The 14,945-nt window shown below is 40.4% G+C and overlaps 2 protein-coding genes across 3 annotated transcripts; one reads left to right on the forward strand and one right to left on the reverse strand.

Annotated features, from left to right (window-relative positions):
• Positions 1-233: 233 nt before the first annotated feature.
• micos13 (mitochondrial contact site and cristae organizing system subunit 13) lies at positions 234-2,678 on the reverse strand. Its single transcript, XM_034582767.1, has 4 exons — positions 2,508-2,678; positions 2,049-2,205; positions 1,728-1,785; positions 234-1,543 (listed from the first exon to the last, which is right to left on the reverse strand). The coding sequence occupies exons 1-4, from the start codon at positions 2,534-2,536 to the stop codon at positions 1,446-1,448; spliced, it is 342 nt and encodes a 113-aa protein (XP_034438658.1). The 5' UTR covers positions 2,537-2,678; the 3' UTR covers positions 234-1,445.
• A 1,921-nt stretch (positions 2,679-4,599) lies between these two features.
• Positions 4,600-14,194, forward strand: hsd11b1la (hydroxysteroid (11-beta) dehydrogenase 1-like a). Of its 2 annotated transcripts, XM_034583844.1 has the most exons (7): positions 4,600-4,835; positions 6,399-6,529; positions 8,672-8,875; positions 8,956-9,049; positions 11,654-11,819; positions 11,928-12,139; positions 14,084-14,194. In XM_034583844.1, exons 1-6 carry the CDS (start codon positions 4,631-4,633, stop codon positions 12,109-12,111), a joined length of 984 nt encoding a protein of 327 aa, XP_034439735.1. In that variant the 5' UTR covers positions 4,600-4,630; the 3' UTR covers positions 12,112-12,139; positions 14,084-14,194. The 2 variants fall into 2 exon arrangements, with proteins under 2 accessions (XP_034439735.1, XP_034439734.1); XM_034583843.1 differs by lacking the exon at positions 14,084-14,194 and having other exon boundaries at positions 11,928-12,418.
• The last annotated feature ends 751 nt before the right edge of the window (positions 14,195-14,945 follow it).

Genomic DNA, 14,945 nt, shown 5'->3' on the forward strand with positions numbered 1-14,945 from the left:
TCCGGCTTGTCATTTTGCAATATTGTACATACTGTATACTCTGACTATCTACGCTCTCAATGAATCTTTGCGTATGAAGGCTGCTATTAGGTTTTCATTCAGAAGTGGTGCCACTGACAGCTTGTGGAACGTTTTGCTTTACGTTAGTGCTGTGTTTTTGCTCTATAATGCAGTATGAACAAGTTCTTTAAATATTACACACATCATCATTGGTTGTGAAAAGTCACCGTTGATATTGTGGGGAGCACTTTAACTGTATAAAGTTTACATGTTTAGGTTATGTTATGCTATGTTTCCCCAAAATACAGCAGAGTAATGCTTTATATCACATGGATTAAGAGAAAAAAATTGTTTCAATACATTCAGATGACAGTATTTAATCTGTACAACGTGTGTTAAATGCCTTGTAATGTTGCCTGTTGTGATTATTCACAATATGAATATCTCACTGAAACACCACCACCACCCTTTAGTGAAAGGGTCATTCATACACAAATTATAACAGGTGTAATCAACTGACAAACCACTTTGTAGACAGTAGCTAACTCTGGTTCCAGTCTGTCCCGTCTGTCTGGTATTCTCACAAACACGACATGTATGCTTGCAGTATGGATTTCATCTCAACCTTCTGTCATTCAGTGTATCCCTCAGTAAACTAGTTAATCAGTAGGTGTACCGTTACTGTTATTTTTAACTGTCGGAGCTGCATGCACCATCTGAGCAGTGTCAAAAGAGATTTTCAATTTTAACTTTGGCATTGGAGAAGTGACAGTGTGTGGCATAATTAGTACTGTTTGTTTAAAGCCACTTTTAAAATATCAATCAAAAAAAAGGTTAACACTGTACATCACCCCTAGTGGTGCTGTGGAGTGTTTCTGTGTTGTGTAGAGTGGAGTTACAAACGACTGTGCGCGCTCTTCTTCGTGCTTCAATCACCACCTCCTGTTCTGAAGTTGTAGCAGCATCAACAGGTAATATGTGTCGTTATTATTCTGTCATGGGTAATAAAGACTTTTGCACATTTGATGCTCTTGTTCTTCAAACACTTTCATTATAAGCATGCATTGTGTTGTACTTCGATTTAATAAATATACAGGACATGTTTTAAGATTGATGTATTACTTAGTCACAAAGTGAAACTGCATATATATATATATATATATACACAACAGACACTCTTCGTTACATTTTTTGGATGGTTTGGGGGGGTGAATTAGTCTGTACAAACAAATTTATGGTATACATAAATGACATAACGTTTTGTCTAATGTATACCTCACACCAAATGCCACTGAACCATTCAAAAGAGGACACTCCTCGTAGCTTAATTTTATCAAGCAGTTTTCTTTTTTTCTTGTGAGGGGTGACAACATTTGAAGAAGTGATGTTTCTCAAGTGCAAGAGTCAAAAAGATGGATCAATGTCTGGTTGCCCAGACTTCCAGTTCACTTGGTGAGGTCTTTCAGGTACTGCAGACCCTGACTTGAATATTCAGTTGCCTTCATTGGAGCCTCCGAAAGAGATGAAACCGTCCACCGTACTCCTGCAATAAAAGAAAAATGAATGGCTTGGGTTTGCAGCATTAAAGACACACACAAGGTCCAGATATATTGAGCTAAAGTAACTAAAGAAAAAAACTTGAAATGGATCACTACACAAGTGAAACTCCCATTCGTTCACACTCAAAAACCTAAACTCATGACAGGGCTTGTGTAACTCGTTCGTACCAGAATTCCACGACTGAACGGGAGAGAATTCAACCTTCGGCATGGCTGGGAGCTGAGCCTGTGGAGAGGGAGGACCCATTAGTTTGACAAATGCAAACAAGATAAAGAGTCAAATAGGAAAGAGCCAATATTGGCTGAACATTATTCTTTTGAGGTACTTCTCAACATCATGCAGTGAAACAGTGAAGCCAACTACTGAAAATAATGATCCAGGTTTGACAGTTGTGACCCGACAGGCTGCAGTCTGCTCACATATGTTGCCATGACCCATGGCTGTGCTGGATCATGGTAAGATATTAACTCAGTGCATGTTATCTGTACCTCCAGGCCGAAGTACTTCATCCATTCCTGTATGGCGGGGGGTATTGCAGCCTTGGCCTTCTGCAGGGCCTCTGAGCCCTGCTCACTGCCCCCCAGCAGACCGGAGTCACAGGCCACATACAGAGCTCCTCCTGCTATGGTCACCTTGGCGGCCAGTCTGGAAAGGAAAGGACAGATGGAGTCGAGCTGATCAGAAACATGTCTTCCCCTGTTCCCTTTCAACACTGACACAAAGCACGGGTCCACTTCACCACTATGACAGAGCTCCACGAGAGAGTCTCCTCAGATGTTAGAAACAGTACTGATAAGCAACGAATCTACAGACGACAGATGCACTGCTCCTGGACAGATAAATAACCAACTTAGCATCAGTTAGCTAACATGCTAGCTGAGCTGCTAGCTCCTAGCGACAGCGGCAACGACTTAAGTGGAATTGTGGGAGAAATTAAAAGTACTAACTTCACTACGGGCAAAATCTTTGCCGCCATGATCCACAGCGGTGTAGTTTCCTCTCAAGAACACGTATTCCAGGTATGCTGCGGATGAAAAGTGGTGACTGCTTTGTTTAGCACTGAAGGACAAACCCTGCTTGTTCCCACAAGGTGTGTGTCAATAAAGTTGCTCTTTCAAACGCCAAGGCTGACGGTATTTAAAAGCAGCAGATTCGTCATCTCGCTCTTTATGCATTTAAACCATCTAAATTATTATTTTGTTTTGTATATCGAACAACTGTAATTACTGTTTCTATCTGTGAATCATATACCTTTATGTATATATATATATATATATATATATATATATATATATATATTTTTTTTTTGCAGACTGTTCTTTTTCTTTAAATGTTTATTGACTCCTGCAATAAAAGAAAAATGAATGGCTTGGGTTTGCAGCATTAAAGACACACAAGGTCCAGATATATTGAGCTAAAATAACTAAAGAAAAAAACTTGAAATGGATCACTACACAAGTGAAGCCATGCCAACTACTGAAAATAATGATCCAGGTTTGACATGAAATATGAGAAATGTTGTAGGAAAAACATACTGTCACTTCATTACTGAGTTTTACTAAGATGTTACTGTTGTCTTTCTAAAGAGACACGACTGGTCATATCACACCTGGATTCAACCAAAGCAACATATTTACTGTCAGATTAAATATGAGTATTTTACTGAAAATAATGTTCTTTTTACACTCAGTGGCCTGTTTATTATGTAGAACAGTCAAATATAATGCAAAGCAATACAACTCAGCCAACAATTCTACTATAATAAAGATTTGTTTTGATGGATGCTAGCAGAAATTTATTAAACTATAATGTTTATTGTAGTCAAAGTGAACACATTTCAATATTATGGATTTCAGTATAACGCTAACACTAACTATGACTGTAGTAAGAAACATACAGTATTGTGGATGAAAGCTTTTAAAAAACTAGCCATTGTAGGCTTTGTAGATGTAGAATACAATATTGCTTTTCATTGGATTGCATTTAATTGTATTAAGCTGGTCTAATTTTCTGTATTGAAAAAAATTGGCATGCTGTTTTGGAAAAAAAAACCTTTTCCAGTGATATAGAACATAAATATAACTTTTTTGTTGTTGTTTTTTTATGTCCTCTGTTTGGGAAATTATGTGATTCTTTGTTCTAAGAACTAAAAAGATACCAGTGACATATTAGATATTAATGACTAATGTCATCTAATGGTTGTTTGAAAGGATCTTGAATGACAACTTATGTGGTGAATCTATTGAAGTTCGGGAAGAAAATCTCATGATACTGAATATTGATGGGTGTGATCACATTGTTCGAAAGCCACTGTTGTATAAACACTGTTGGGTTTTGCCTGCTCTGTTGTCGCAACAAATGAAGACGTAAAATGCCATTCAACGCAACACAGTCAAGTTGTGTCTTTATCCAACTTTTACAATGAAAATAGACGCAACAGGTTGTGCGTTCACTACACTCATACATTGATTGATCACTACACTCATACATTGACTGCAGGGAATCTAGGCAAATGTGGTGGGAACACAGACAAACTTGACTTTAAAGATTCCCTAAAACCACCATTTCCTTGATTTGACCCACACTGATGAATCTAAAATCCATTTTAATTGATATGGGTCAAATTTGACCCGGAACAGCCTCAATGTACAAACATGTGTAGCACCTGTACAAAAGTACAACATTTGTATATATTTTCATTTTTGTGTATTTGGGGTAACTTTGGGAAGAGTCATCAAATTTCAAGGTTTAAGAATGACATTTAGGGTATTTTTACTACTGTTAAATATCAAAACTGTTTAAATTTGACCCAACCCTGAATGCAAAGGTTAAAACGAACCCTGCAGCAGTTCGTCTAAACTCTTCTTCAACCTCTGTGGGTAGTGGGCAATCATTACAGTCGTTCTTTACATCAATTTCCTCACGAGCAAATATAAATGAATGTGACTCTGTTATAAAATCCAGAGCATCTCTTCCCTGTTCTGAGGTTATTGAGGATCACTGGATTTTTGTCCGAGCGACACGCCCCCATACTACGCATAGGGAGAAAGAGAATGACAGGGTTACATAAATGGCCAGTTTATGCGTATTGCTTATTTCCTGTTCGCAGTTGCAGGCATTCACAGGAGCTGGATTTCGCCAGAGATCCGGGCTCACTACGACCAACACAACCGGACACTTAACAGTCAAAATGGGAACCTTCGCCAAAGTACTGCTGGCGAGTATATGCGTAGCTTTCCTTGCTGTGAAGTGGAATGCGCCCACGTTGGATGCAGGTAAGAAAGACGCGATTTCGACGTAAGCGCATTGTGAAGAGCGGATCTGTCCACTTAGTGATAGTCGAATAGATTCCTTGGTGATGTATTGCTGTACTTCTGTCCCTTGTAAAACTGCGGCAGGTGAAATAGAAAACGGCACGGGGGACATCTCTCGCCTTCTGATTTCTGTCAGTTCTCTCCAGCACCTGGTGTTCATCAAGTGTGGCTGTAAACTTTGTGTACTTTCTCAACCCAGCCGACACACCTGCGCTGCATGCTCTGTGGACCGTGGTTCGATGCTTCGCCCGAACAAATATCTGTGTATGATAAACAGGTTTGTGAAGGCTGATGTTTCAGAGAGAGAAGAGGCACAACATTGAGCGAGCGCTTCTTTGTGATGATCGGACACGCTTTCCGCTTGTGACCGAGGAATTACCAGAGAGAGACAGCGCTGCATTTATCCTCAGTGAGAGAAGGCAGTGAACTTTCCACGTGTAATTGAATGATATGGTTTGAGTCAATGGGACAGTCTTTTCCCAAAGTTATCGACATTTGCAACAGCCCCCAGTAAAACATTTGCCACCACAGCTGCCACTGCAGACTACTGAGGAGACTAGTCATTTGATTTGAGTACATTTTACAAATACAGGATGACGCTGACTGATTAGTTTCCGGTCCACATATGCAAAGGTGTGTTCTCATGGAGAGACGTTCAGCTGGATTTATAAAGGGGCTGACATTTGCCTCTATATAATTTAAGCAGCATTTATTAAAGCAGCAGACAAAGAGTTGAAGCACCAGAAGGAATGATCAGGGAGTCGCAGCTTCTTGGACATAAAGGGTTCAACTTTTAGTTAATAAATGACACTATCTCACTATTATACTACCACAAAGATAAAAAGTGCGGGAAGGATTGTGACCTCAGATGTTGTGCAAAACAAGTCTATTGATCAAAACATACGAGTGTGAATGTCCTTTAACTCCAGGTGCAGCCATGGAAGGACTATGATTTCTTTATCTTGACTGTGTAAAGTTACAATGTGCTGCATGATTTTGTCAAATGAGGATAATGGTGTTAGATAACAATTACAACTAAATTGGCCGTAGGGGGCACACCTCCGCCACCAAATTTCACACACTCCTAGATATCTGTCCCCTTGGCTGATATATTTCCACCAAGATACATGAATTATTTCTGGGGTATAATGTTAAATGCAATGTTAAAGAAACTGGAAAGAAATCCTGGATCTGTCCTCTGATCTGGACCTGCACTTGAACTCAATGGGTTCTTCCCTGACCCATACTGTGTCTTTCCAGCAAGTTTTGTGGAAATCCTTGCAGTTGTTTTGTGTAATCTGGTTTACAAACAAAGAAACTAACTAATAACGGACAGAGGTAAAAACATAACCTATTTGGCCGAAATTACTACACTCATACATTGAATCCAATTTCAAATCAATCATCCATCTGTGTACATGATCTTCACCTACTGGCACAAATGCCAGTATCATTATGCATCTATTGCTGACACTAGTTTGTGTGTTTTTAGTGTACCAAGTTAAGTGTATGAATTTGTTTCAGAATCTCTCCGAGGGGCCAGGGTGTTGGTGACCGGGGCCAGTACAGGCATCGGTGAACAAATAGCGTATCATTACGCCCGTTTCGGAGCCCGAGTTGTTATTACAGCAAGAAGGGAGAAAGTATTACAGCAGGTCAGTGAACTTGATAACATGTACCGTGAATGGTCCATTGCCCTGTTCATTCTTTACATTAACATGTGTCTTAGATGCAGTCATGTCTGTGCGTTGAGCTGTGCATGTGTGATCTGATCACCTGGAGAAGGATGGTTATGGCATGTCTGAACAGAGCCTAATACCCTAAGGCTTGCAGCAGTACGAGATTTTTACGGTATGATAACTGTTGCAGAAAATGTTACTGCGACTGTGTGACAGTTGGTTGAGCAGGATCATGAGGTGTCTTTGCAGAGCTTGTGTGTCCCTAAAGATGTCACAGAATTAGAAAAACAGACAAAACTAAAATGGCATTTAATTATTTCCTGGAAAATCAGTGAAAACTAAAAACGTCCTGAATCCGTGCTCTGAATTGGTTTGGTACAACAATTGCACCACATCCTTCCACCCAGGTGCGTGGTAATCCCTCCTGTAGTTTCTGCGTAGTCCTGCTAAAAGACAAACAAACAAATGCAGAGAAAACCTTATTTTTAAAAAAGCATGTAACTACAATATGTCATGACTAAAGCATGAGCATCAGTGGTGGAGGAATTATTCACATCCTTATGTAAACGTTCTAATGCCACATTGTAAAAATAGTGGACGTGATTTTATTCATCTTCATGATTTACTGTGTAGCCCTCTAGTGGGCTTCGCTTTTGATTAAGCCCTTCCTCTGTAGATCTTTGCATTCAGGGTAACTGCACACTCGTCAGTCACCCACCAATCACAGTCCATTCTCTGAACAAAGCGGCCTTTTTAAATATGACCTCCTCCGCACTGATCCCTGCTCAGCTACACTGCCACTCATGCTCTGCTGCCGGCAACTTGCCTCCACCTCCCCAGCCCAGAATAGTTATTAATAGGTTGAAGTATTGACCTTTGGGACCTACTATTTGTGAACTATGGTCAGGTTAGACATGAGAGTGACACGAGACTAAGGACTTCAGCACGAGTGGCCACAGCAAAAGGTCTGACAAGCAGAAATAGAACAACAGGAGCTACAAACCAGCAAGACCGCTTCACTGGACTTTTCAAACAGCACCAAACGGATCCTTTACATGCAACTAACCACTTTCTTTAACCTGGCACCAGCACCACACACACATCTCCCCAAACCTTTATTTGTATGCATGTGTGTGTGTGACACATGCATACAAATACACACACCTGTGTATAGTAAGTGCACGTTTAGTTAGTGTGTTTTTACTTTTCTTATTTTCATAATAAATGTTTTTATTGAACGCACGTGCTGTCTTTATTAATGTTGAATAAGTGCCAACCTCTACACTGCCAAGAACTCCATATCCCTACTCCAACTACTGATGTGATAGTAATTTCATGAGACTGAATCCACCCTTCCTTTGAAGGGTGGTACCTCAACAAAACCTTGTCAATTCAAGGTTTTTATTTTTTATATAATATTATTTGTAATATAAATATTAACAAAATTCAGATAGCTTAATTTATTGGATGCCCAAAGGCACAACATTTGATGGTGCCATGTTTGAGGAAGAGTCCTGTTGGCAATTATTCATATTTATTTCAATATAAATTTGTTTCATTTTGGCCAATAGCAAAAATAGGTGGAATCTTGAACTTTTCAGTCAAGCCAAAAACTTTAATTCAATTCCACTTGTCTGCTACAGGAGTAGACATTCAGCTGTATTTAAAAACAAGTTTATTGTGGTTCTGTTACAACCAAAGCTACACTACTTCTCCACGAGGTTCAGACGGTCCTACCTCACCTCAGTCTTTCAGACAATGTGATTCCTGTTACTCCGATTCACACTCCTCCAGTAGTGAAAGGTCAACTCCCTCTTCACTCAGAAGATGGGACAGAATCCAATCCGAGCCCAAGTCTTTGGGAATCAAGTCACCTCATGAGCCTCTACAGACATCGACGACACATGCAGTTTGACCTCTAGGAAATATTCTGCCTCATGTTCTTCTCAGCCACTGTTACATGGCCACACGTCAAGTGCGATCCTGAGACCGAAGGGGGGCTGTTGGGACCTACCACTGGTGAACAATGGTTGGGTATCCCAACGCGACCAAAGGAGGTTTTCTATGCTATTTTCTGGACTGGTCAGTTAACCCATTCCTCTTGATCTCTGCTTATAGGTGGCAGAGAAGTGCACAAGTTTGGGAGCCCAAGAAGCACTTTACATAGCTGCAGACATGGGCAGCGAGCAAGAGCCTGAAAAAGTGGTGGAGTTTGCTCTGGAAAAGCTTGGAGGGTTGGATTATCTGGTTCTCAACCACATCGGCGTGAGCCACTTCAAAATGTGGGATGGAGATGTAGAGTACTTCGAGTGGCTGATGAAGGTAATGCAGCATTTTAGGCATTCTGTCAGCACATAAATAGTGCCCTTATATATACTGTATTTGTGTGTGTGTCTTCATAGGTCAATTTATTCAGCTATGTTCAGATGGCTTCGAAAGCTATGGACTCGCTTGAGCAAAGTAAAGGATCACTGGTGATCATTTCATCACTTTTGGGTAAGTTTGTCTCTGCTTTTTCATTCCCGAAAATATTGAAGACAGCAAACTTGCACATATACACGCTTATGAACGTATGCATCGATTACATTACCATCATATATTATAAACTTTGCTTGAATAGCATATGAAGGGTTTTACAAGAAAAAGATTAAATAATTCTTGGCTTGACTAATCCATGTAGGAAAAACATGAAACCACCACCAAGGCCCAACAGTCCCCTTGTGAAATGACATTTAAATTCACAGCATCTGGATTTGATTTGGATCTGCGACAAAGTGCAAATTCTCATAAACATCAGTCCCCAAAACATGCCTGATTTTTCCCCATTAAAATTCATGCCATTCATTATCCTCTGAGAAATCAAACTCCTTAATCTTACGAAATTATTCCTGGATCCGCCCCCTGATCTGGATAGACACCAAATTGTAATGGGTTCTCACCGGACCAATACCACATCCTTCCACCCAGAGGCATGGTAATCCCTCCATGTGTAATCCTGCTGACTAACAGACAAACAAACACATGCAGATAAAAACATAACCTTGTTGGTGGAGGTAACGATGTTAACTCCATTTTTCAGCAACAGTGGATAAAACAATGTCAGGTCAAGGTCTATTTTACAGCTGTTGAGGGAGTTTTTTGATGAGCACAGTTTTTTTTTGACTAACTGTAGTGGTCAAAAGTTTGAGGTGACAGTTAAACGCCAATCGGGTTCACCACATATATCTAGAATAAATGGGACGGGAGGCTGACGGTTCCAAAAATAGACAATTTATTCAATTCTGGCACATGATTTAAAAATACTGATTCAACAGTAAACATTGTGGATGAGAGCGACACAGTAACAAGGCTGGACATGTGCAACGTGTGGGGTACACTCCCTTGACATAAATGGCAAATATAAAAAGGGGAAAGAAGTTAAAGGCTCAGGACCCAATTAACAAAGTTAAAATCTCATGCGTGAAACGATCACTGCACACTTTGAGAATCCTAACATTATTATTATTACTGCAGGCGATATTGTACCATAAAGTAATAGAGGGTCTCTCATCTACGGAGCCAATAACTCACACATATTTAAGCCATTACACCAGGATTGCACAGAACCCCTCAACCATATTGCACGTTGCCTATGTAGCAAAGAACAAAATAAAATAAAACAGGGAAACCACAAATCAAACAAATTAACCAGAAATCAAACTAATTTAAACAAGAGGCCAAATAATCTAAATGAAACCTTAATGTGGGGAAAAAAACAGAGTGAATATCCTGCCTGAAGGCAGCCCTATGAAACAAACATGCTGATTAGGTCACAAGGTTGTTAAACAAGGTTATTCAAATATTTCATAAAATTAACAAATAAAACACAATAGTATTAATTCATTAAATAGAGCAGAGACCCAGGCCGTCCTCATTGTCTCATGACAAATACTAAACCAGGAAAAGAAAATTACACTCAATGTCACAGACACATAAAAGTATAAACTCTTAATAAATGTCAAGCGCATCACTTAGGTTCATTATCGTTCCCACTCGTTTGTGTGTACCCGCTGACTGGAGGAGATCACAGCGTGCACATGAGGCGCTGATACCGGCGCGCGGTATAGTGACTTTCAGTTCATTGAACTCTATTGCTTACCGCAACACTCTGCGTCCACACCTGCTGCGTCCACACCACGCACAGGAAGTGTGGCAGTGGAGAGAGGGGGGGAGGGAGAGCGCTACTACCGGTGTCCCTAAATAATCTTACCCCCGCTCCCCGCATCCTATAGCCAACTCCGTTCTGCCGGTGAAATTAGAGCTGTGACCTTTGATCAATCATGACATATAAACATAACCTGAAAAAAAATGAAAAGAAAATATTAATTTGAAACATTTGCAACAAATTATATTCAGACTATTATCAAAATTATCCTGTTTTAGCTGCAGTCATCTGAGGCTTTTATTTAGAATGAACCCCATTACATAACTAAGGAGAGATTCAAAGCTCAAGAACAACTACTAAATGGACATTTTTTACGTTAAATATTTAAAATGTTTCATAGACTTCAAATCTTTCCCTCTGCTGAGGGGGGATTATGTTTTCACCCCCTGTCCATTTCTTTATTTGTGAGCACGATTACACAAACAAAACTGAATGTATTTCCACAAAACTTGATGGAAGGATGATGTAAGGGTCAGGAAATGCTTGTGCAGATTCAGATTATTTTAGATTAGAATTTTTGTTTTATCACTTCCTTTAACATTGCTAGATAGGGCGTTTTTCAACATGGATTTTTTTCATGGATCTTGATTTTTAAAAATCAGGCATATTTAGAGAACAGATTGTTGCAGCTTGAGTGGACTGAGGAGCCTGTTTGGCCCTTGTGGAGGTATGCAGAGTCATTAGTGCTGTATTTGCTATTCCCTGGCTCAGCTGACTCTATGAATGGTCTCGACCACATGTTGATCCACGAGGAAATGTTCCTCTTGTCTTTGAACATTTTGGGAAAATTAAGAAAGAAGCGTTAAATTTGTCCGTATGCACAGATCAAATCTGTGCGTCGGCCTCATCAGTCTTATATTTCACATCTGACTCTAATAGTTTTTAATGCTTCACAGGCAAAGTGGCAAGTCCCTTTATGGCACCATATTCATCAACAAAAGCAGCCTTGAATGGTTTCTTTAGGTCCCTCTACCATGAGCTGTCATTGAAGAAGAGCAACGTGTCCATCACTTTATGCACTCTTGGGTTCATCGATACTGATGCCGCCATGGAGAAAGTCGGGTTAGTCAAATCAAATTGAATCTAACTATGTGGCATCATTGATATTCTTGTAGTAGTTTTTACTGTGTGCCATCCAGTGGCTAAGTGTATTGTTTTTCTATATCCCAGGAAACTCACTGATGTGCCGGCGGCCTCTGCCACAGATGCAGCCTTGAACATTGTCACTGCAGGAGCGCTGAGAAAGGAAGAGCTCTTTTACCCTTGGAAAACCTACATTGTGACTCTCACCAAAGACTGGTTCCCTCCTATCACGAACCATATCATGCAGAACATATTCAAGTACGAACCATGACAAAAACATTAACCAAACTATTTTTGTAGAACAGTGTATTAGGGTCATTTTAGATTTTTAAAAATGACAAAATATGAGCAGGGATATTCTTAATTCCGGCCATTGCCTTGTTAATTTGACTTAATTTTAAGATAATATCTGTTTATATTTATATTCACATAAATATGTTTTACAAATTCCTTATTATAATCTCAGAATATAAACACTGCTGAAAAAAACACTTAATCCTCACAGTACAACACCTAGTCAGTTAAACTTCAGGGATATCAATCTGTCCATTTAGGAACCACAAGTGATTGTGAATCAGTTTCACTGCTCTGTTGCAAATGAAAGTGACACCAGGTGCAATGGAGAAGCAAAAGCAAGACAACCCCCAAAACAGAATGGTTTGGGGGTTTGGTTTGGTCCGGCTGTTACATGAGGAGAACTGGACAGGGCCGTAGAAGGGCATCAACCCAGCAGCAGGACCGGTATCTGCTCCTTTGTGTGAGGAGGAACAGGAGGGGCACTGCCAGAGCCGTACAAAATGACCTCCAGCAGGGTACTAGTGTGCATGTTTCTGACCAAACCGTCAGAAACAGACTCCATGAGGTGGCATGAGCCACAGCCTCTAGTGGGACCTGTGCTCACAGCCCAGCACCGTGCAGCTCGATTAGTATTCGCCAGAGAACACCAGAAGTGGCAGGTCCACCATTGGCACCTGTTCTCTTCACGCTGAGCACAAGTGACAGGCGTGAAAGAGTCTGGAGGCGCTGTGGTGAACGTTATGCTGCCTGTAACATCATCCAGCAAGACCGGGTTGGGCGTTGGTTCAGTGATGGTCTGGTGAGGCATATCCTCGGAGGGTCGCACAGACCTCCATATTATAGGCGACCTAAATCCAATTGAGCACCCACCAAGTACCGCCACACACTGTCCAGGAGCTCACTGATGTTGTGATCCAGGTCTGGGAGGAGATCCCCCAGGACACCATCCGTAGACTCATCAGGAGCATGCCCAGATGTTGTCAGGAGTACATACAGGCACGTGGAGGCCATACACACTACTGAGTCACCATATGAGTTACTGTGATGAAATTCACGCAAGTTGGATCAGCCTCTAATATCCATTTTTTACTTCGATTTTCTATATGGTCTTGAATCCAGCCCTCAGTGGCTTTATGATTTTGGTTTTCAGTTTCCGTTGTTACGTCATTTTGTTCTCACCAAATTATACAATGTACATCAGTAAAGATGTTGAACTTGAATAATTCACTAATCAAGATCTGATGTGTGATTTAAGTGTTCCCTTCATTTTTTTGAGCAGTGTAGATTTTCTGTAAATTTGTGAGCTTCCTTAATGTTTCACAATTTTACTTCCCCCTCAGCTCTTTTTTTTTATATACCTTATAATGGCCCTAATGTACTGATTTTGATGTAATATTTATAATGTAGTGATATATTTTTGACATGAGCATGGGCACCACTTCCTATGACTGCTGTCGTCTACTTCCCAAATGTATCTGTTATGTTGTGGTTGACCCAAATACTTAACCTTTAACAATTGGAAAATAATTTTCCTCACAGCTGAATGGATGAGGTTAATACATATACATAACAAAGTGAACCTTGTCTTCTTTTCCTCATCTTGCTTTTGGGAGAGGTCCAGGACTCCAGTTATAAAAACAGAGCCCACAGGGTATACAATCTCAAGGTTTGGTTTCATTGTGGCCTACATGCTTACCTAAGAGGAAGAAGACAATGCTGAAGAGCAGAGGACACCTCCTCTTCCTCAGGTCAGATTCAGTGGTGGCTGAAACATCCGATTTTTCACATGACAGAAACTCTGTGGTACGAGTGGCATGCTTGGTAAAAAGGAAGGGAAAAAATAACTAATCTTTTGGGTTTTTTCTCTCAAAGCAGTTTTGACAATGACAGGAAAGAAAGAAAGGTTCCCTGGCATGACCCTGACTTTAAGGGACTTTCAGGGCAAACCAAACTCCCCATTCCACCCATGCATTTAGACATTCTAGTCTCCAACCAAACCTTTTAAATACAAAGCATTTTGCAGACAGATAGCGGCATGTGGCTTTGTTTTGGGGGGCGTCAGTGTTGAGGAAGACAATGCGTAGTACTTTATATGTCCACATGAGGGCAGTAGTACTAAAGTCATGAACAGAGATTACCTCCTGATGTCCATTCCCTGTTGAGTGAAAAAAAAAAAATCTAAACGGAAGAGCATCATGCTTCTTTTTTTTTGTCCCAAATAATAAAGATTGGTGCTTGAAAGAATGTGTTGGGATTTATTTATTAACTTTTACTTAACCTCTCATCAACATATCAATCCTCTCCCTCCCTGTTCCTCTTCCTCTACCCCTGGATCCCAGCCCCATCTCTATTCTTCTCTTACTATAACCATGTTATTAAGTTTAATCTTTCCAAAGCTGGTCACAGCAGGCGTTGCAGGCTTCCTACAGAGCAGGACTTTCTCCGTGGGTTCCTTTGTGTCTTTGTTCATCATCCCCCAAAAGGCTTCCTGTGAAGCTGCTGGCTCAGTCCATCCTGGTGGTCTTTTCATTATTGTAATACACCCCATAGGTTGTGTCCTGCTGACAGAGCACTTTTCTACTGTCTACCTGGAGTGAGTTGTCATTGTCAAAAAAAGAAAGCAAGACAATAAAGAAGCCTCACTAAATCTTATAATTTGATTTGAAAAGCTCAGGAAGAAAAACAAAGGCCATTTCTCCTGCAGAACAAGTGGCCTTCACTGTGTAATGGAAGTTTGCTCTTTGCTGTTGTCTTGTGGTCCTTCACTTGATAGAGAAGTCAATGGAATCCATCTTCTCTTTGTCCTCA

The sequence above is a fragment of the Hippoglossus hippoglossus genome, chromosome 4, assembly GCF_009819705.1.
Source record: "Hippoglossus hippoglossus isolate fHipHip1 chromosome 4, fHipHip1.pri, whole genome shotgun sequence".
NCBI classification, from domain to species: Eukaryota; Metazoa; Chordata; class Actinopteri; order Pleuronectiformes; family Pleuronectidae; genus Hippoglossus; species Hippoglossus hippoglossus.

Excerpts from the sequence above, each read along its gene's own strand:
- micos13 (XM_034582767.1), bottom strand. The coding sequence starts at position 2,536 with ATGGCGGCAAAGATTTTGCCCGTAGTGAA. Across the intron at positions 1,786-2,048 it reads TGAAGTACTTCGGCCTGGAG|GCTCAGCTCCCAGCCATGCC; the intron begins GTACAGATAACA and ends CCCTCTCCACAG. Across the intron at positions 1,544-1,727 it reads CGTTCAGTCGTGGAATTCTG|GAGTACGGTGGACGGTTTCA; the intron begins GTACGAACGAGT and ends CTTTTATTGCAG.
- hsd11b1la (XM_034583844.1), top strand. The coding sequence starts at position 4,631 with ATGGCCAGTTTATGCGTATTGCTTATTTCCTGTTCGCAGTTGCAGGCA. Across the intron at positions 6,530-8,671 it reads GGGAGAAAGTATTACAGCAG|GTGGCAGAGAAGTGCACAAG; the intron begins GTCAGTGAACTT and ends CTCTGCTTATAG. Across the intron at positions 8,876-8,955 it reads ACTTCGAGTGGCTGATGAAG|GTCAATTTATTCAGCTATGT; the intron begins GTAATGCAGCAT and ends GTGTCTTCATAG.